This window comes from Papio anubis, chromosome 3 (assembly GCF_008728515.1).
Source record: "Papio anubis isolate 15944 chromosome 3, Panubis1.0, whole genome shotgun sequence".
In the NCBI taxonomy this organism is placed as follows: domain Eukaryota; kingdom Metazoa; phylum Chordata; class Mammalia; order Primates; family Cercopithecidae; genus Papio; species Papio anubis.
Window position 1 is genome coordinate 38,762,563 of NC_044978.1, and position 19,514 is coordinate 38,782,076.

General features: G+C 36.9%; 2 protein-coding genes across 6 annotated transcripts in view; both read left to right on the plus strand.

Moving 5' to 3' along the window:
• LRBA (LPS responsive beige-like anchor protein) overlaps positions 1-19,514 on the plus strand; it is a 766,866-nt gene that overhangs the window by 403,459 nt on the left and 343,893 nt on the right. The window lies entirely within an intron of this gene.
• On the plus strand, positions 11,808-13,083 carry LOC101001414 (transcription elongation factor A protein-like 8). Its single transcript, XM_009207693.4, has 2 exons — positions 11,808-11,988; positions 12,062-13,083. Exon 2 carries the CDS (start codon positions 12,100-12,102, stop codon positions 12,451-12,453), a length of 354 nt encoding a protein of 117 aa, XP_009205957.1. The 5' UTR covers positions 11,808-11,988; positions 12,062-12,099; the 3' UTR covers positions 12,454-13,083.

Consider the following 19,514-nt stretch of genomic DNA (forward strand, 5'->3'; position numbering starts at 1 on the left):
TTTGCATCAAGACTTATTCCAACCTCTCATAATTTATTGCAACAAGAAATATATCTTACATATTATTATGTAAATATTTCATATGTCTTATGAGGGCTGGATATACTTTCTATTTAATTTTGGGAATTTGCTTTCTTTTAATTACAGTATTTTTGGATTGCTAATTTTGACCTTAATTTTAAAGTCATGTTTGAAAATAATTCAAAATTCAAATGATGTTCTATAGAAAATATTTTCAAGATTAACTACCCTTGTGTTTCTATTAGGAATGATTTAACATTTATACCATAAAAATAGAAGTAAGTTAAGCCTTGTTATATGTCATTTATTTCAGAATTTTTTTGTCCAAGTACCTTAGAATATTATATTGAAGTTTTATTATTTGTATACTTATTAATTTTAAGCACACAGTCAGGCTCTTATTTTGTGTTCTGTTGAAATATGACCAGGAATACTGAGCAGCCCAGAATGACTTGTATCTAGCTTTAAAATATGCTTTAATTTTTTTTCAGATTTGTTTTCCTAAGGCTAATATGAGGTGATGAGCATAAACTTACATTTTGTTTTACAAAACTATATGACTGAAAATTTTGCCCTTGTTAATATGTTCTGATAAATGAAAGGTGATTATTTTACATTAACATAAATGTTGCCATCTTGATGTATGTATTATTTTAGAAGAAATGAGCTATTGTTTTAAAAAAATATTATCTTGGCCGGGCGCGGTGGCTCAAGCCTGTAATCCCAGCACTTTGGGAGGCCGAGACGGGCGGATCACGAGGTCAGGAGATCGAGACCATCCTGGCTAACACGGTGAAACCCCGTCTCTACTAAAAAATACAAAAAACTAGCCGGGCGAGGTGGCGGGCGCCTGTAGTCCCAGCTACTCGGGAGGCTGAGGCAGGAGAATGGCATAAACCCGGGAGGCGGAGCTTGCAGTGAGCTGAGATCAGGCCACTGCACTCCAGCCTGGGCGACAGAGCGAGACTCCATCTCAAAAAAAAAAAAAAAAAAAAAAAATTATCTTTTAAAAAATAATGTAGTATTGTCTTTCAATTTGAGCAAATGTAAGTATATTAATCACAAGTTATATGGCTTTAATTAAAGTTTTTGATACAGAGTTAAGGTTTTTTTGTTCTTCTAATGGTAATCCCATTTCCAAGTGTTTAAACAGAAGCAATTTAAATCTTACCTAATATGTGGCAGTGAAATCTTAATTTGTTAAAAATGGCTTTTTAAATGAATACTTCTTTACATATGTATTTAATTTCTAAAGTCTAGTGCCATTTTTTTTTCCTGTAAATTAGTTGTTGGTTTTGATAAAAACCCTTTCCATAAAAACTACAGTCTCTTCTTTTTTTTTCTTTTTTTGATATATGTTACCGCAAAGAATAACTCTTAATGGTATGTGATACTGAAAATGTTCCCTTAGAGTATGAGGATGACTTCAGATTTTTCAGTGAAGGATAGGATTTCATAGTAATTAAGGTTTTCATTGACAAACACATAGTAACTGTATCTTAAGAACAAGCTATTAACACATATTTTTGTAAATATGGTTCCGCACATGGGACTTGTAAATGTGGAAAATCTTAACTGTAAAATTTTAATGTATACGTTATGAGGTTTAACTTTTTTTTGAAGCACTTTTTATATGTTAAATGTATGTGCCAGTTTTGAATGGTCTAATCAAACAACTTTAAAGCCAAGAGGATCCCTGGTCATCATATTAAGCCAGGTCAGTTCATACTACAGAGTGAGAGAATTAAGACTCAGAATATTGTGTTAAACACCCAAGTTTCCACAGCTGCTCAGGAGCATAGAAAAATCAAAGATGAATATATAACATTCAGGGCAGTTCATTTGATTAATCCAATTGTTTTTTCATCCTGGCTAGACATTAGAATCTCATGGAAAGCTTCCAAAATATATATATATATATATCCGGCCAGGCATTGTAGCTCACACCTGTAATCCCAGCACTTTGGCAGGGTGAGGCAGGCGGATCACCTGAGGTCAGGAGTTCAAGACCAGCCTGGCCAACATGGTGAAACCCCATCTCTACTAAAAATACAAAAATTAGCCAGGCATGGTAGTGGGTACCTGTAATCCCAGCTACTTGGCAGGCTGAGACAGGGGAATCACTTTAACCCGGGAGACGGAGGTTGCAGTGAGCTGAGCTCGTGCTACTGCACTCCAGCCTGGGCAACAAAGAGCGAAAGTCTGTCTCAAAAAAAAAAAAAAAAAGTTGGTACCAGGATCCCATCCCAAGAAATACTGATTGGGCATGAGTATTTTTATAAAGTTGCCCAGGTAAATCTAATGCTCATGCAAGATTGAGAGCCACTGCATTAAATTATAATATCTCTTTCTGTGAAACCCAAGATTGTTTGTGATCAGTGGGGCAGGTTTTAAAGTTATATTAAGATATTGAGCATAGCTGCATGTAATATTTTACAAATAATTTTAGATAACTTGGAGATTTTATGCTAGTCTAAAAATGTTACTTTTATCTCATTTGAGATAAAATATAATTCTGCCTACTCCTTGAAAAAGCTTTGAAGATGTGGCTTTATTTTATCTGTCACCTGTAGTCTAAAAGCAGTAGTTGGCGTTCACACTACCTCCACACTGGTCACTTGTATGATATGTATCTCTTGGTAAATTTGGTTGTAGTAGATTTCAAAAGGTGATTGTGGGGGATCAAGTGGCCTTTATAGTTAGAAAAGCTCTTCTGGAGATTTCGACACATTCCGTACTTGACATAGCGCTTCTTACCCACTATCTCCTACTCCTGGTAATTGCTCTAAAGTATTAACATGCATTTTTCAATTTGTGTGTTCCAAAAACCTATTTTCTAGTTATTTTCCTTGACTACAAAGAGCTCTTAGAAATAGGTAGTAAAAAGCCAAGCAATCCAATATAAAATAGTGTTTCTTTCTGAAAATCACTTCAGGATCATCTGTTTGAAGTATTGTCTTTTTTCTTTGTTATCTAAAAACTTGTAATTTTAAAAATGTGTTTGACATTTTAAAAACCTTAATTACTTTTAATTGACAAAAGTTGTACATATTTATATACAATATAATGTTTTGAAATATGTATACAATGTGAAGTGGCAAAATTGAGTAAACGTGCACTTTATATCACATGCTTTTTTGTGGATCTGACATTTTTAATTCCTTTATCTAGCTTTAATTAAAATTTAGTTTTATATATACATTAGTTGTATAAATATGTATAGTTTATAAACATGTATAAACACTAGTATAAAATTCTACTAAACAGTGTTTAAAAACACATTTGTTGTTCAAGATCGTGGTAGAAATTTTTCTTCTCTTTGGATAACTTTAGGTTTGATATGTTTTTCCTGTTCATATGGTGACAAGGGAGAGAATAGAATTCTGACAGGAGAAAGCAGAACTTAGAGAAGGGAAACACTTAGGCCCTTGTATGAGTGAAAAGGGAATAGTGTTTGTGTTTGTGGGGATTTTTTTTTTTTTTTTTTTTTTTTTTTTAGAGATAGAGTCTCTCATTTTTTTGCCTTGCGTTGGCTTTTTTGGGTTTCTTTTTTTTTTTTTTTTTGATAGGGAAGTAGGGTTTGGCCTTGTTATACAGAGGAAAGGCAGCGAATGACTGCGTTTTCATATTCTGAATTCAAAGTGTTTGAGCAACAGTCAGGGTTTCAAACATGTATATTTCTTGGCTTTATTATTCCAGGAAACCATGAGAATTCAGTTAGTTCATAGCTGTCACAAAATAAGTATTTGCATGAATGACATTTAAATTTTAAAAAGAAACAGATTTTAAAAACATTTTACTTGAATATGTTTACAAAATAAAAACAATAATGTAATCTGTTCATATAGTTTGTACCTTTTTGGTATGTGTGTGTTGTGGTAGAGGGTAGTTCAGTTATCTATAACATACTGAAGTTAATAGAGTGCTATGGATATTATTTTAAAATTTTTGATATATAAATTGTATAAAATTTTCTTGTCTAGGTGGGGAACATTCTTCTCAATTCAAGATTCAAACTGGCAAAAATTTTTTTTTTCTTTTTCAAGTGTGAGGGGTATAGAGAAATGCATTCTCATTGTGAAATATTAAATTATTATGTGAAAATTCCCTTTACTACTTATCCCTACCCAGAAAGTCTCCTAGTCCTGAGGAGGTAAATAGTTTGATGTATAGTCTTCTGGTTTCCTCTTTTGTATTTATAAACACCTACTATTTTTAAAATATAAATGTGGCCATGCTGTATATAGTATATTAGCTACTAACTTTTTTCTTATATTCAATGCTATTTTATGTATATCGACCTCATTCTTTTTTAACAGGTATATAATATTTAATACTATGAAAATACTATAGTTTATTTGAGCTTTTCTACTGGTGGGCATTTAGCTGGTTTCTAATATTTCCTTATTTAGAAGTGCTGCAATCCTGTCAGATTCATCTTTCTGAATGAATATGTGTGAGCATTTCTGTTAGGATACATACCTAGAAGTGAAATCACTAAGTCAAAAGGAGTTATTTGCAATACAAATTTTCTGTCAGAATGCCCTGGTGGGGCAAGGTTTGAATGTACTGCCAGGAAAGATTTGTCAGTAATGTTCTTCTACCGTCAGTGCTTCCTATTCTTTTTGGTCATCAATAGCTAGCTAGGAATCTGCCCTTCTTCTAACCCAAGAGTACATATGCCTTTAGCCAAGAGTGAGCAATTTTGCTTGCAGCCAAGCAGAAGTAAGGGGAGGGGAGAGAGGAAATCAGCCTTAAGATTGTCTTAGGTGACCGTTGTTTTCACCCACTGTTTGCCTCTGTTGCCTTTAGGCTGAAGCTCCCACAGTTTCCCCTGGAAGAGTACTTACTTATCTTCTGCATGTGTCTGGAATTTTACCTTTCAGTTTGATCCTACTAGGTTTATTTTTTATAGACAGGGTCTTTCTCTGTTGCTCAGGCTGGTGTGCAGTGGTACAATTATAGCTCACTGCAGCATTGAACTCCTGGGCACAAGTGATCCTCCTGCTTTAGCCTCTCAAGTAACTGGGACTATAAGCATGTGCCACCATTGTGGCTACTTTTTATAACTTTTGTAGAGATGGGACCTTGTTATATTGCCTAGGCTGGCTAGTCTTGACCTTCTGGGCTCAAGCGATCCTTCTGCCTCAGCCTCCCAAAGTGCTGGAATTACTCATGATCTATCTTTTAGAAATTCCTCATAGTTTCTGCTTTTTCAGTGGTTTACTTATTTTCATGTGCTCAGTACATCTCATGTCCATATCTTTAGCTTAAATATTCTAAACAGGCCATTGCATTATAAAACTAGGTATTGAGTTTCTTAAACATGTTACCTCCCTTCCTTCACAACTTCAGTGTCCTTCTAGCCCATGACATTCAACAGGGTAAAGAAAAACATGCTGCTGCTTGCTTTCCTGTATGCTTATGAAAGTTTAATTTCCCCTTACTTCTTTATCTCTAGTATGTCCCACAGTTTTGGGTGGCAAGGAGAAAGAAAGAATCAATCCAACTGTTTTGGTTTCCCTGTAGGGAAGTTTATCTATGCTAGACCTTCTTTACATTGATCAAAAGCGTGCATACAGCATTGCCCTCAGTACAAGCTAAGACATCACACAACTGCACAAACAGTTGTATTTTATTGCCTTCTGTCCTCCTTACTCTCAAGTGAAATATATAATAGGAAAGTAAAAATTAATTCCATTTCCTTCAGCAGTATTTTTTGAGATTTCTGAGGAACTGGAAGTAATGATTTTGAACACAGAGGCAAGTGTATGGAGTATAACTAAGAATGAAATGTATTTTTTAAGTAGTATATCAAAATGGTAGTACTTTTAAGGTGTTAGGGAGGTAAAGATTATTTAATTCAGCCCGTTTATTTTATTGAAAAGGAGACTGAGGCCCAAGTAGGTTATATGAGTTTGCTAAAGATCCAAAAGATATTGTGAAGTCAGAACTAGAATCGAGATAACACTTCTTTCCATCTAGTGCTGTTTTTCACATACTGTGTTGCTTTTATAGTACTATTACATAGTGACATAATTAAACTTTTTAAAAAGTATATATGAGAGCACAACTTATAATATACAAACATTTGTTGAGGAATAAAGAAACATAGGAAGCCCTCAGTTTTTTAAAATGCAACTTATAAACGTTAAAAAATTAGCTTAAATGATAAGGGAGATCAGGTATAAAAAGAGCATTTGAATCATTATAAAAAATATCTTTCAAAACAGATGTTTGGAGACCACTTAGTGCCAGTAATTTCCATTTTCATGCAATTGCTTTTACTGAGAGTTCTTATTAAAAAATCTTTTGCACTCTATCCTTTATTTTATTGCATTTTTTTTCCAGAGAAAGGAAAGAAGTTGGAGGCGAAGGAGCCAGAACATAAGAGATTGCTGTTGAACACTTTTTATTGAACAGCAGAATACAATTAAATTTCTCTGAAAAAATTTCAAAACAAATATGTGGCTTTAAATTTTTTTTTTAATTTCAACCACTTTTGGAATACAAGTGGTTACATGAATTAATTGTATAGAGGCGAAGTCTGAGATTTTAGTGCACTAGTCACCCAAGTAGTGTACATTGTACCCAGTATGTAGGTTGTTATTCCTTGCCTCCCCACTGGCCCTACCCCTTCTGAGTCCCCATAGTCCATTATATCACTCTGTATGGCCTTGCGTACTCGTAGCTTAGCTCCCACTTATAAGTGAGAATATGTGGTATTCGGTTTTCCATTCCTCAGTTACTTCTCTTAGAATAATGGCCTACACCTCCATCCAAGTTGTTGCAAAATACATTATTTCATTCTTTTTTATGGCTGAGGAGTATTCCATGTTGTATACGTGCCACATTTTCTTTATCCATTCATTGTTCGATGGGCCCTTAGGTTGATTCCATATCTTTGCAGTTGTGAGTTGTGCTGCAATAAACGTATGCTTGCAGATGCCTTTTTGATGTAATGACTTATTTCCCTTCAGACAGATACCCAGTAGTGTGATTGCTTGATCGAATGGTAGACCTACTTTTAATTCTTTAAGAAATCTCCAGTTTTCCATAGAAATTGTGCTAATTTACATTCCCACCAGCAGAGTATATGCATTCCCTTTTCACCACATCCACGCCAACGTCTATTGTTTTTTGACTTTTTAATAATGGCCATTCTTGCGGATGTAGGATGGTATCTCACTGTGGTTTTAATTTACATTTCTCTGATGATTAGTGTTGTTGAGCATTTTTTCATATGTTTGTTGGCCATTTGTATATGTTTTGAGAAATGTGTGTTTTTATAAAATACACTATCATAGTTACTTTAACTGTGATGTAATTTTTGATCCATTAGTGAAACCTTAAATGTTTTTATTCTAGGTATTTAAATGTCAGTGTAGTTTATCAAATTTCTTTTTACATAATAGGAATACAATAATTTTTTGTAGTTAAATTACAGTGAATTAGGAATTGTGTGCATTAGTAGTAGAGCACAAGTTATCCAATTTGTGCTATGTTGTGTAAAACTGAGGCTTCTGTAAGAACTCCAATCTATTTTCTACCTTGATTTTGAGAGCAAACTCATTTTAACATTGAATATGTCAGCTTCATTTTAGATCTGCGAAAGAATGGTTAGAGTAGGGTACATATTTATCATTTTGATGGGCTTTATTTTTTAAGTGCATACTAGTTGCTTCTTATTGTGCTAGAAGCTTGGGATTCATACAAACAGTGGGGAAGAACCAGACTCTGCCCTCAGTTGTGGTATAAAGGATATTCAACTAGTTAGTTAATTACAGACTACTTATAATCTTACCAATAGGAAAAACAAAATTGTATATGAATCTGTATAGTAATAATAGACTATTACAAGAGGGTTGATATCTGTAGAATATGAAATACAAACAGACTTAAATATGTAGATATTGCCTTTTTGCTAAACTTAAAAAACATCTTACTGTTAGGAAAAGTGTTTATAACAACTCTTACTGTCAGATTCTGAAGACTCACTAAATGTTTTCTAAGTAATTTGGAGTTAAACAGGTGTTAAGCTTTCCAATACTTGATAAAGGTCTATTTCATTGCCCCTGAGAATGACTCAAATCTTCATGGAGAGGGAAAAAAAAAGCCACATCAGCTTCCAATTGTCAAAATTCAGTTTTTAAAAACTCAAGCCTTTTTCCCAATGGATTTCCACATTGAAGAACATATGGACTCTATCTTCTGGGCAAAATACTTTGATTTTCCTTTTGAATTACTTTTAAGACTTCATCCTGATATGAGAAGTGTAAAATGAAACCATAAGGTATTTAAACATGTACCTCTTGGGATTTTATTTTCTTTTTAAACTTGCATTGATAATAACCTTATAAAACTTAGAAATAATGACTTTGTTTTTAAAACTTAATGCATCTTTTTCCAGGTATGGCTGCATTTGTTTTTCCAGCAGATTAAAATATAGAGGTTATTCTTAGTGTTCTTTCTCTCTAATATGATTATTTCTTTTAGTAGACTTAAGTGCATATTTGTCTTTTGATGTAAACTGCTGACTTAGGATATATATATGTGTGCATATATATATATATACACACACACACACACATCCACACATATACATAATATATGTATATGTAATGTTTATTGTGAATTTACTACATAATTAAAATAAACAGCATTTTTAACATTTCTGTAGCTAAAGAAAATGCTATAGCAAACCAGAAAGCTTACTTGTCATATATTTGCAGTAAAACTAATAAACTGACTAGGACATAACATAGTTTATTGCTGTTTGAGGAGATTAGCACTGAAAATATTGGTCTGTTCTTAAGAGGGTACAACTAATTTTTTATATAAATTGTTTCTAAACTTAGGGCTTTATGCTTTTTTAACTTAAAAAACAAAACAACAAAAAACTATTCCAGGTTCCCAAAGATTAGGAGTTGACAGAGAAGAGCTACAACTCAAATAACTTAATTTTGCTGTTTCGTAATGTAAATGAAGTTGAGGGAATCTCATGAACCCTTTGTAATATTTTTATATTTCATTTATGCTTTTGTTAGCTTACATAATCCTCATTTACTGAAAGATGACTTTTTTCTATGCAAGATCCTTTTTGGGACAGAGAGTCTTTCAGATAGACAAGAGTGTAAGTGATAGATAACAAGGTCTTTGTTTGCTTTTTTTTTCCCCCATGCTATATCCCTAGCTGAGCACGTGTAACTAAATGAATGAAGTAGAATAATGAAAAGTAAACTTTTTACAATAGTAATTTGCAGAAGCTGATTATACTGTGTGATTATAAGGCAAGAATAGAAACTATCAGAATCTAACAGTCTTTTTTTTTTTTCTGGAAGACAGGATCTTGCTCTGTCACCTAGGCTGGATGTGCAGTAGGATGATCATGCCTCACTGCAGCCTCAACCTCCCCAGGCTCAATCGATCCTCCCACCTCAGCCTCCTGAGTGGCTGGGACTACAGGCTTGCACCATCTCGCTTGGCTTTTTGTGTTTGTAGAGATGGGGTTTTGCCATATTGCCTTGAACTCCTAGGCTTAAGCAATCTGCCCACCTTGGCCTCCCAAAGTGCTGGGATTTCAGTCATGAGCCACCGTGCTCGGCGGGAACAGTGCATTTTAATGTGTCTTTATGATTAAGAGACAAAGTTTAGTGGCTATAGCAATGAACTTGTAAAAGAAAATGGATGTGTAGCCTATATGGCTTCTGTGTGCCTCAGGCAGAACATAGGAAAGCTCTGACATAGACATTAAGTTGTTTGAATTGATAGTGCTGGTTATTTTTTTTAATTATTTATTTATTATTATTTTTTGTTATACTTTAAGTTCTAGGGTACATGTGCATAACGTGCAGGTTTGTTACATATGTATACTTGTGCCATGTTGGTGTGCTGCACCCATCAACTCATTAGCACCCATCAACTCGTCATTTACATCAGGTATAACTCCCAATGCAATCCCTCCCCCCTCCCCCCTCCCCATGATAGGCCCCGGTGTGTGATGTTCCCCTTCCCGAGTCCAAGTGATCTCATTGTTCAGTTCCCACCTATGAGTGAGAACATGCGGTGTTTGGTTTTCTGTTCTTGTGATAGTTTGCTGAGAATGATGGTTTCCAGCTGCATCCATGTCCCTACAAAGGACACAAACTCATCCTTTTTTATGGCTGCGTAGTATTCCATGGTGTATATGTGCCACATTTTCTTAATGCAGCCTGTCACTGATGGGCATTTGGGTTGATTCCAAGTCTTTGCTATTGTGAATAGTGCCGCAATAAACATAAATGTGCATGTGTCTTTATAGCAGCATGATTTATAATCCTTTGGGTATATACTCAGTAATGGGATGGCTGGGTCATATGGTACTTCTAGTTCTAGATCCTTGAGGAATCGCCATACTGTTTTCCATAATGGTTGAGCTAGTTTACAATCCCACCAACAGTGTAAAAGTGTCCCTATTTCTCCACATCCTCTCCAGCACCTGTTGTTTACTGACTTTTTAATGATTGCCATTCTAAGTGGTGTGAGGTGGTATCTCATTGTGGTTTTGACTTGCATTTCTCTGATGGCCAGTGATGATGAGCACTTTTTCATGTGTCTGTTGGCTGTATGAATGTCCTCTTTTGAGAAATGTCTGTTCATATCCTTTGCCCACTTTTTGATGGGGTTGTTTGTTTTGTTTTTTTCTTGTAAATTTGTTTGAGTTCTTTTTTTGTGGTGGTTCTGGATATTAGTGCTTTTGTCGATGATAGATTGCAAAAATTCTTTTCTCCCATTCTGTAGGTTTCTGTTTACTCTGATGGTAGTTTCTTTGCTGTGCAGAAGCTCTTTAGTTTAATTAGATCCCATTTGTCAATTTTGGCTTTGTTGTTGTTGCTTTTGGTGTTTTAGACATGAAGTCCTTGCCCATGCCTATGTCCTGAATGGTATTACCTAGGTTTTCTTCTAGGGTTTTTATGGTATTAGGTCTAACATTTAAGTCTGTAATCTATCTGGAATTAATTTTCATACAAGGAGTAAGGAAAGGATCCAGTTTCAGCTTTCTACTTATGGCTAGCCAATTTTCCCAGCACCATTTATTAAATAGGAATCCTTTCCCATTTCTTTGTTTTTCTTAGGTTTGTCAAAGATCAGGATGGCTATAGATGTGTGGTATTATTTCTGAGGACTCTGTCTTGTTCCATTGGTCTATCTCTGTTTTGGTACCAGTACCATGCTGTTTTGCTACTGTAGCCTTGTAACTGTAGTATAGTTTGTCAGGTAGCTGATGCCCTCCAGCTTTGTTCTTTTGGCTTAGAATTGTCTTGGCAATGTGGGGTCTTTTTTGGTTCCATATGAACTTTAAAGCAGTTTTTTCCAATTCTGTGAAGAAACTCATTGGTAGCTTGATGGGGATGGCATTGAATCTATAAATTACCTTGGGCAGTATGGCCATTTTCACGATATTGATTCTTTCCTATCCATGAGCATGGTATGTTCTTCCATTTTGTTTATGTCCTCTTTATTTCACTGAGCAGTGGTTTGTAGTTCCTCTTGAAGAAGTCCTTTTACATTCTTTGTAAGTTGGATTCCTAGGTGGCTTATTCTCTTTGAAGCAATTGTGAATGGCAGTTCATTCATGATTTGGCTCTCTGTTTGTCTGTTACTGGTATATAAGAATGCTTGTGATTTTTGCACATTAGTTTTGTATCCTGAGACTTTGCTGAAGGTGCTTATCAGTTTAAGGAGATTTTGGGCTGAGACAATGGGGTTTTCTAAATATACAATCATGTCATCTGCAAAGAGGGACAATTTGACTTCTTCTTTTCCTAACTGAATACCCTTGATTTCTTTCTCTTGCCTGATTACCCTAGCCAGAACTTCCAACACTGAGGAGTCGACGTGTGCAGAAGTCCTTATAGTCCAGGGCCTGTTTCCCTGTAGCAGCTCCCTATTGCTGGAGAAGGAGAAAAGTGCCCAAGATCCTTTCAGGATATTTGGTTTTTTGGGCACGACACAAATCGAGGTGAGAGAAGAGAGAGGAAAATCCCCTGAATCCCTGCAGGATTAATTTATTCAAAAAGGAAATTAAAAATACTCAATATGCAAAAGTCTTGTGAAGAAAATGAGGGAAAACCACAGAACATGCCAAAGACCGAGGAAGATCGCCCTTTGGAGGATGTACCACAGGAGGCAGAAGGAAATCCTCAACCTTCCGAGGAAGGTATAAGCCAGGAGGCAGAAGGAAACCCCAGAGGAGAGCCGAATCAACCTGGCCAGGGATTTAAAGAGGACACACCCGTTAGGCATTTGAACCCTGAAGAAATGATAAGAGGAGTAGATGAGCTTGAAAGGCTTAGGGAAGAGATAAGAAGAGTAAGAAACAAGTTTGTGATGATGCATTGGAAGCAAAGACATTCACACAGCCGTCCTTATCCTGTGTGCTTTAGGCCTTGAATTCATTTTTGCCTAATATTAAAATCTGGCCCCAGCTTTCTTTCTGTTAGCATTTTCTGATGTATCTTTGACCTCCATTTTACTTTTAATAATCTGATGAAATTTTGTTTTAGATAGTTTCCTTGGTACCAGCATCTCATTGGATTTTGGATTTTGACCCATTTTCCAGGTCTATTTTTCAATTGGAAACTTTCACACATTTGCATGGGAATGTGTTCATTCCATGTTGTAAAGTAAAACGTAACAGGTTATGGCAAAGCAGCATATTTAATATCAGCTCACATATATAGGATAAAATTCCAAACTTTGTGTGTGTGCGTGTGTGTATACATACATCCATATAACATATATCAAAAACTTAACCAAGCTTATTTCTGTGTGGTGTGAAATTTTATTTGTTTTCTTCTTTTTATTCTTTTTGTTTATATTATATGTGCTTTTTAATGAACACGTGTCTCACACACAAAAAGAATTAAGGATTTTTTTTACAAGAAAGAGTCAAATAATTTGCAACCAGCTTATGAGGGCAATGGGGGCACCTAAACTCTTGATGAAAGAATAATAAAAAAGAAATGTAAACCTCAAATTACCTCTGGATCTCTTAGCCAGAGGAATAAACTGGCAATTATTACAGGAAAAAAAAAAAAAAAAAAGAACTTCCAACACTATGTTGAATAGGAGTGGTGAGAGAGGGCATCCCTGTCTTGTGCCAGTTTTCAAAGGGAATGCTTCCAGTTTTTGCCCATTCAGTATGATATTGGCTGTGAGTTTGTCATAAATAGCTCTTATGATTTTGACATACGTTCCATCAATACCGAATTTATTGAGCGTTTTTAGCATGAAGGGCTGTTGAATTTTGTCAAAGGCCTTTTCTGCATCTATTGAGATAATCATGTGGTTTTTGTCTTTGGTTCTGTGTATATGCTGGATTACCTTTATTGATTTGCGTATGTTGAACCAGCCTTGCATCCCAGGGATGAAGCCCACTTGATCATGGTGGATAAGCTTTTTGATGTGCTGCTGAATCCTGTTTGCCAGTATTTTATTGAGGATTTTTGCATCGATGTTCATCAGGGATATTGGTGTAAAATTCTCTTATTTTGTTGTGTCTCTGCCAGGCTTTGGTATCAGGATGATGTTGGCCTCATAAAATGAGTTAGGGAGGATTCCCTCTTTTTCTATTGATTGGAATAGTTTCAGAAGGAATGGTACCAGCTCCTCCTTGTACCTCTGGTAGAATTCAGCTGTGAATCCATCTGGTCCTGGACTTTTTTTCATTGGTAGGCTATTAATTATTGCCTCAATTTCAGAGCCTGCTATTGGTCTGTTCAGGGATTCAACTTCTTCCTGGTTTGATCTTGGAGATGTAAGGAGTGTCAGAGTATCCATTTCTTCGCCAGTTTTCTAGTTTATTTTATAGAGGTGTTTATAGTATTCTCTGATGGTAGTTTGTATTTCTGTGGGGTGGTGGTGATATCCCTTTATCTCAGTTTTTATTACGTCTATTTGGCTCTTCTCTCTTTTCTTCTTTATTAGATCTTGCTAGTCTATCAATTTTGTTGATCTTTTCAAAAGTAGCTCCTGGATTCATTGATTTTGGAGGTTTTCAATGTCTCATCTCCTTCAGTTCTGCTCTGATCTTAGATTATTTCTTGCCTTCCTGCTAGCTTTTTGGATATGTTATGCACTTCTCTCCTAGTTCTTTTTAATTGTGATGTTAGGTATCGATTTTAGATCTTTCCGGCTTTCTCTTCTTGTGGGCATTTAGTGCTATAAATTTCCCTCTACACTTTAACTTCAAATGTGTCCCAGAGATTCTGGTATGTTGTATCTTTATTTCCTCATTGGTTTCAAAGAACATCTTTATTTCTGCTTGTCATTTCGTTATGTACCCAGTAGTCATTCAGGAACCCAGTTATTCAGTTTCCATGTAGTTGGCCGGTTTGATTGAGTTTCTTAGTCATGAGTTCAGTTGCTGGTCACAGGGGACAGTTTATTTATAATTTCTGTTCTTGTACATTTGCTGAGGGAGTGCTTTGCATTTTGATTAGTCGTTTTGGAATAAATTATGATGTAGTGCTGAGGAAGAATGTATATTCATTTGATTTGGAGTGGAGTTCTGCTTAGATGTCACAATAGGTCACTGGCACTGCAGGATAGGATTCTATTCCTGGATATCCTTATTGCTGTCTGGACAGTCTGTCTAATGTTGACGGTGGGGTGTTCAGAGTCTCCCATTATTGTTGTATGGGAGTCTAAGAATCTCTTTGTAAGTCCTCTAAGGACTTTTATGAATCTAGGTGCTCCTGTATTGGGTGCATATATATTTAGGATAATTGGCTCTTCCTGTGAATTGATCCTCTTTACCATTATGTGGCCTTCTTTATCTCTTTTTGATCTTTGGGTAGTTTAAAAGTCTGTTTTATCAGAGACTAGGATTGCAACCTAGCACATTTCTCCATTTGGCAGGTAAAATCTTCTATCATCCCTTTATTTCGAGCCTATATGTCTCTGCATGTAGAGATGGAGTCTCTGAATGCAATGAACTGATGGGGTCTTGACTCTTTATCAGTTGCCAGTCTATATCATTTTTTTAGTTGGAGCATTTAGTCCATTTACATTTAAAATTTAATATTGTTATGTGTGTAAACTTGATCCTGTCGACTATGAATTATTAACTGGTTATTTTCACTCGATAGTTGATGCAGTTTCTTCCTAGCCTCGATAGTCTTTTACATTTGTATTTTTTTGCAATGGCTGATGCAGTTGTTGCTTTCCACTGTTGGAGTGCCTTCCTTCAGGGTCTCTAAATGCAAAACCAGGCCTGATGGTGACAAAATCTCTAAGCGGTATATGTAGATTTTATTTCCTCCTTCACTTATGAAACCCAGTTTGGCTGGATGATATGAAATTCACAGGTTTAAAATTCTTTTCTTTAAAGATGTTGAATGTGGCCCCCCACTCCTCTGGCAGAGTTTCTGCCGAGAGAGATCTGCCTGTTAGTCTGATGGGCTTCCCTTGTAGGTATTGACCTTTCTCTCTGGCTGCTGTAAGATTTTTTTCCCTTCATTTCAGCTTTGGTAAGATCTGGCAATTATGTGTCTTGGGGTTACTCTTCTGAGGAGTATCTTTGTGGCGTTCACTCTGTATTTCCTGAATTTGAATGGTGGCCTGCCCTGCTAGGTTAGGGAGTTCTCCTGGATGATGGATATCCTGAAGGTGTTTTCCAGCAGTTAAAAATTTTCCCCCTCACTTTCAGGCACACAATCAGGCGTAGATTTGGATCTTTTACATAATCCCGCGCGCTTCTTGCAGGCTGCTTGTTTCTTTTCTTCTTTTTCTTTTAGTTTCTCTTCTCCTTCATTTCATTCATTTGATCCTCATCCTTTAAACTCTTTCTTCCAGTTGATGGTGATTTACTGGAAGCTTGTATGCATTTATCCACGTATTTCTTGTGTCATGGTTTTCATCTCTGTCTGTTCGTTTATGGCCTTCTCTGCATTAATTATTCTGGTTATCAATTCTTTCACTCTTTTTTCAAGATTTTTAGTTTCTTTGCGCTGGTTACGTAATTCCTCCTTTAGCTCTGAGAAGTTTGATGGAGTGAAGCCTTCTTCTCTCATCTCGTCAAAGTCATTCTCCGTCCAGCTTTGATCCGTTGCTGGCGATGAGCTGCGCTCCTTTGCCGGGGGAGATGCGCTCTTATTTTTTGAATTTCCAGCTTTTCTGCCCTGCTTTTTCCCCATCTTTGTGGTTTTATCTGCCTCTGGTCTTTGATGATGGTGACGTACTGATGGGCTTTTGGTGTGGGTGTCCTTCCTGTTTGTTAGTTTTCCTTCTAACGGTCAGGACCCTTAGCGGTAGGTCTGTTGGAGATTGCTTGAGGTCCACTTCAGACCCTGTTTGCCTGGGTGTCAGCAGCAGAGGCTGCAGAAGATCGAATACTGCTGAACAGCGAGTGTACCTGTCTGATTCTTGCTTTGGAAGCTTCCTCTCAGGGGTGTACTCCACCGTGTGAGGTGTCGGGTGTCGGTCTGCCCCTAGTGGAGGATGTCTCCCAGTTAGGCTACTCAGGGGTCAGGGACCCACTTGAGCAGGCAGTCTGTCCGTTCTTAGATCTCAACCTACGTGTTGGGAGATTCACCGCTCTCTTCAAAGCTGTCAGACAGAGTCGTTTGCGTCTGCAGAGGTTTCTGCTGCTTTTGTTGTTGTTGTTGTTGTTTAGCTGTGCCCTGTCCCCAGAGGTGGAGTCTACAGAGACTGGCAGGCCTCCTTGAGCTGCTGTGAGCTCCACCCAGTTTGATCTTCCCAGGGCTTTGTTTACCTACTTAAGCCTCAGCAATGGCGGGCGCCCCTCCCCCAGCCTCGCTGCTGCCTTGCTGTTAGATTGCAGACTGCTGTGCTAGCAATGAGGAAGACTCCGTGGGCGTGGGACCCTCCCGGCCAGGCTTGGGATATAATCTCCTGGTGTGCCCGTTTGCTTAAAGCGCAGTATTGGGGTGGGAGTTACCCGATTTTCCAGGTGTTGTGTGTCTCTGTTCCCCTGGCTAGGAAAAGGGATTCCCTTCCCCCTTGCGCTTTCCAGGTGAGGCGATGCCTCACCCTGCTTCAGCTCTCGCTGGTTGGGCTGCAACCAGCACCGATTGTCCGGCACTCCCCAGTGAGATGAACCTAGTACCTCAGTTGATAATGCAGAAATCACCTGTCTTCTGTGTCGCTTGCGCTGGGAGCTGGAGACTGGAGCTGTTCCTATTCGACCATCTTGCTCCACCCCTCTCTTTTTTTTTTTTTTTTTTGTTTTTTGAGAGGAAGTCTTGGTCTTGTTTCCCAGTCTGGAGTGCAATGGTGTGATCTCTGCTCACTGCAACCTCCGCCTCTTGGGTTCAAGCGATTCTCCTGTCTCAGCCTCTGGAGTAGCTGGGATTACAAGCGTGAGCCACCATGCCTTGCTAATTTTTGTATTTTTAGTAGAGACGGGATTTCCCATGTTGGCCAGGCTGGTCTCAAACTCCTTACCTCAGGTGATCTGCCCGCCTTGGCCTCTCAAAGTGCTGGGATTATAGGCGTGAGGCCAGCGCCCAGCCGGCGCTATTTGTTATTCATTTTAAATGTCTGGATTTTAGATGTCTAGATTAAATGTCTAGATTATTCATTTTAAATGTCTAGATTAAGTGTTTTATTGTTAAATCATATTTGTTTCTTTATGAGGTTTTTTGGGATAGTTTGTATTTTAGTTCTTGAAATTAACATAGTATTGCTGCTTCTTAGAGCTATTTCAGCTCCCATCAATGAATTTTTTTTCAGGAACCAGTTTTTCTTAATCTTTCTCTTAACCTTTTGATTCTACTCAAAGTTGAATATTGATAGTTGAATGTCAATATTTGAAGTATAAACCCTAGTTGACAAGCTTGCTGACAAAATGTACCAAACTTGCGTTTGCATGTTAATGAACTGAACATGAATGAACCCTTAGAAGTTTGCAGGCTTTGTGATTTTGACTTTTTATATTTTCAAATTATATTTCTCTATATCTAGGGTATTCTTCTGATGTGTCAGAGTCTACTAGAATCTCGTTATGCTGTAAACTTCTATGGCATTCATAAAGTACCATTTGCTGGATTATTTGCATTCATGCTTTCCCCCGAAATGTTTATAATGTACTAAATCCAGTATGCGATATAAGTGACTTCTGTACTACAGTTGAATAACTGAAAGATTTATTTCTACTTGCTAAGTTTCTCTTCTCCCATTCTCTCTTGAAATTGCTTCACTCAGGCTCTTTTCCCACCATATACTGTAGCTGTTCTTTTCAAGGCCACCATAGACATCACTGTTGTTAAATCCAATAGTCATTGACTAGTCTTTAAATACATAAATGAATAAATAAATAAATCCAATAGTCAAGTCTCAATTTTCTTCTTACTTGACTTTTGGGTACCATTTGATATGGTTGATTACTATTTTCTCCTTGACACATTTTTTTTCATTTGGTTTCTTGGACACTGTATTTTTCTTGGTTTTTTCTTACCTCTAATATGAGATGAGTGAAGAGGTTTTCCTCTTACTACTGGCCTCTCTTCAGAATTCCTTGCTGGTTCTTCCTCGTCTTTTCAATCTCTTTATTGTTGGGCTGGTGCAGGCCTTATTCTTTGTACTTTTACTTTTCCATTTTCTTCTCCAGCTTTGGTCACTTACTTGAAAGTCTGAGCCAGTCCACACCTATATTATTTAAACACTATTCATCAATGTCTCTCAAATTACATATCCTGTCAGGTTCTTTCCTTTGAACTCCACACTCTTATATTCAGTTATTTACTGAGTATCTCAGCTTGGGTATCTGTATTGGTTTGGGCAGTGGTAACTGCTTTAGTGGATAGATTCCAAATCCCAGTTGGTGTCTGACCATAATAGAACATAATTTCTGTTTCATATAAATTTTATAACATATTTCTGGTGGATAATTTCCTTCATCTTATAGCTGCATTATCCTTGGTTCTTGGCTTCCAAGAGTGCCACATTCATCTGCATCAAAACAGTGGAAGGTGGTAGAGCATGGCCAGTTGTATGTGGAAAGTTTTATTGGCCGGATTTGGAAGTTTGCCTCAATCACTTCTGCTTGCAGGTCACTGGCTACAACTCAGTCATATGGTCACACTTAATTGCAAAGGAGATTGGGAAATATGGTCTAGTTGTATGCCCAAGAAGAAGATGAAAAGGGATTTGGTGAATAGTTAACCCTTTTCTCCCCAGATTTCTAATAGGCATCCCGAATAAAACATGTTTAAAACCAAATTTTAGGCTTTCTTTATTAAAACCTGGTCCTCTCACATTCTCTTTAATCTCAGTGTCAGTTCTATTCTTTTATTTTCTCAGATCAAAATACTTGTAATATCATTGCTTCCTCTCCTCTCACATCCCATATATGATTTGTTAGCTTATTCTTTTGACTGAACCGTCAATATATATCCATAATTCAGTGACTTTTTATGACTTCCACTGCTGCTATTTGTTCCCAGACATCATCTTCTCTCTCCTGGATTATTGTAAAAGCCTATAAACTG

Excerpts from the sequence above, each read along its gene's own strand:
- LOC101001414 (XM_009207693.4), top strand. The coding sequence starts at position 12,100 with ATGCAAAAGTCTTGTGAAGAAAATGAGGGAAAACCACAGAACATGCCA.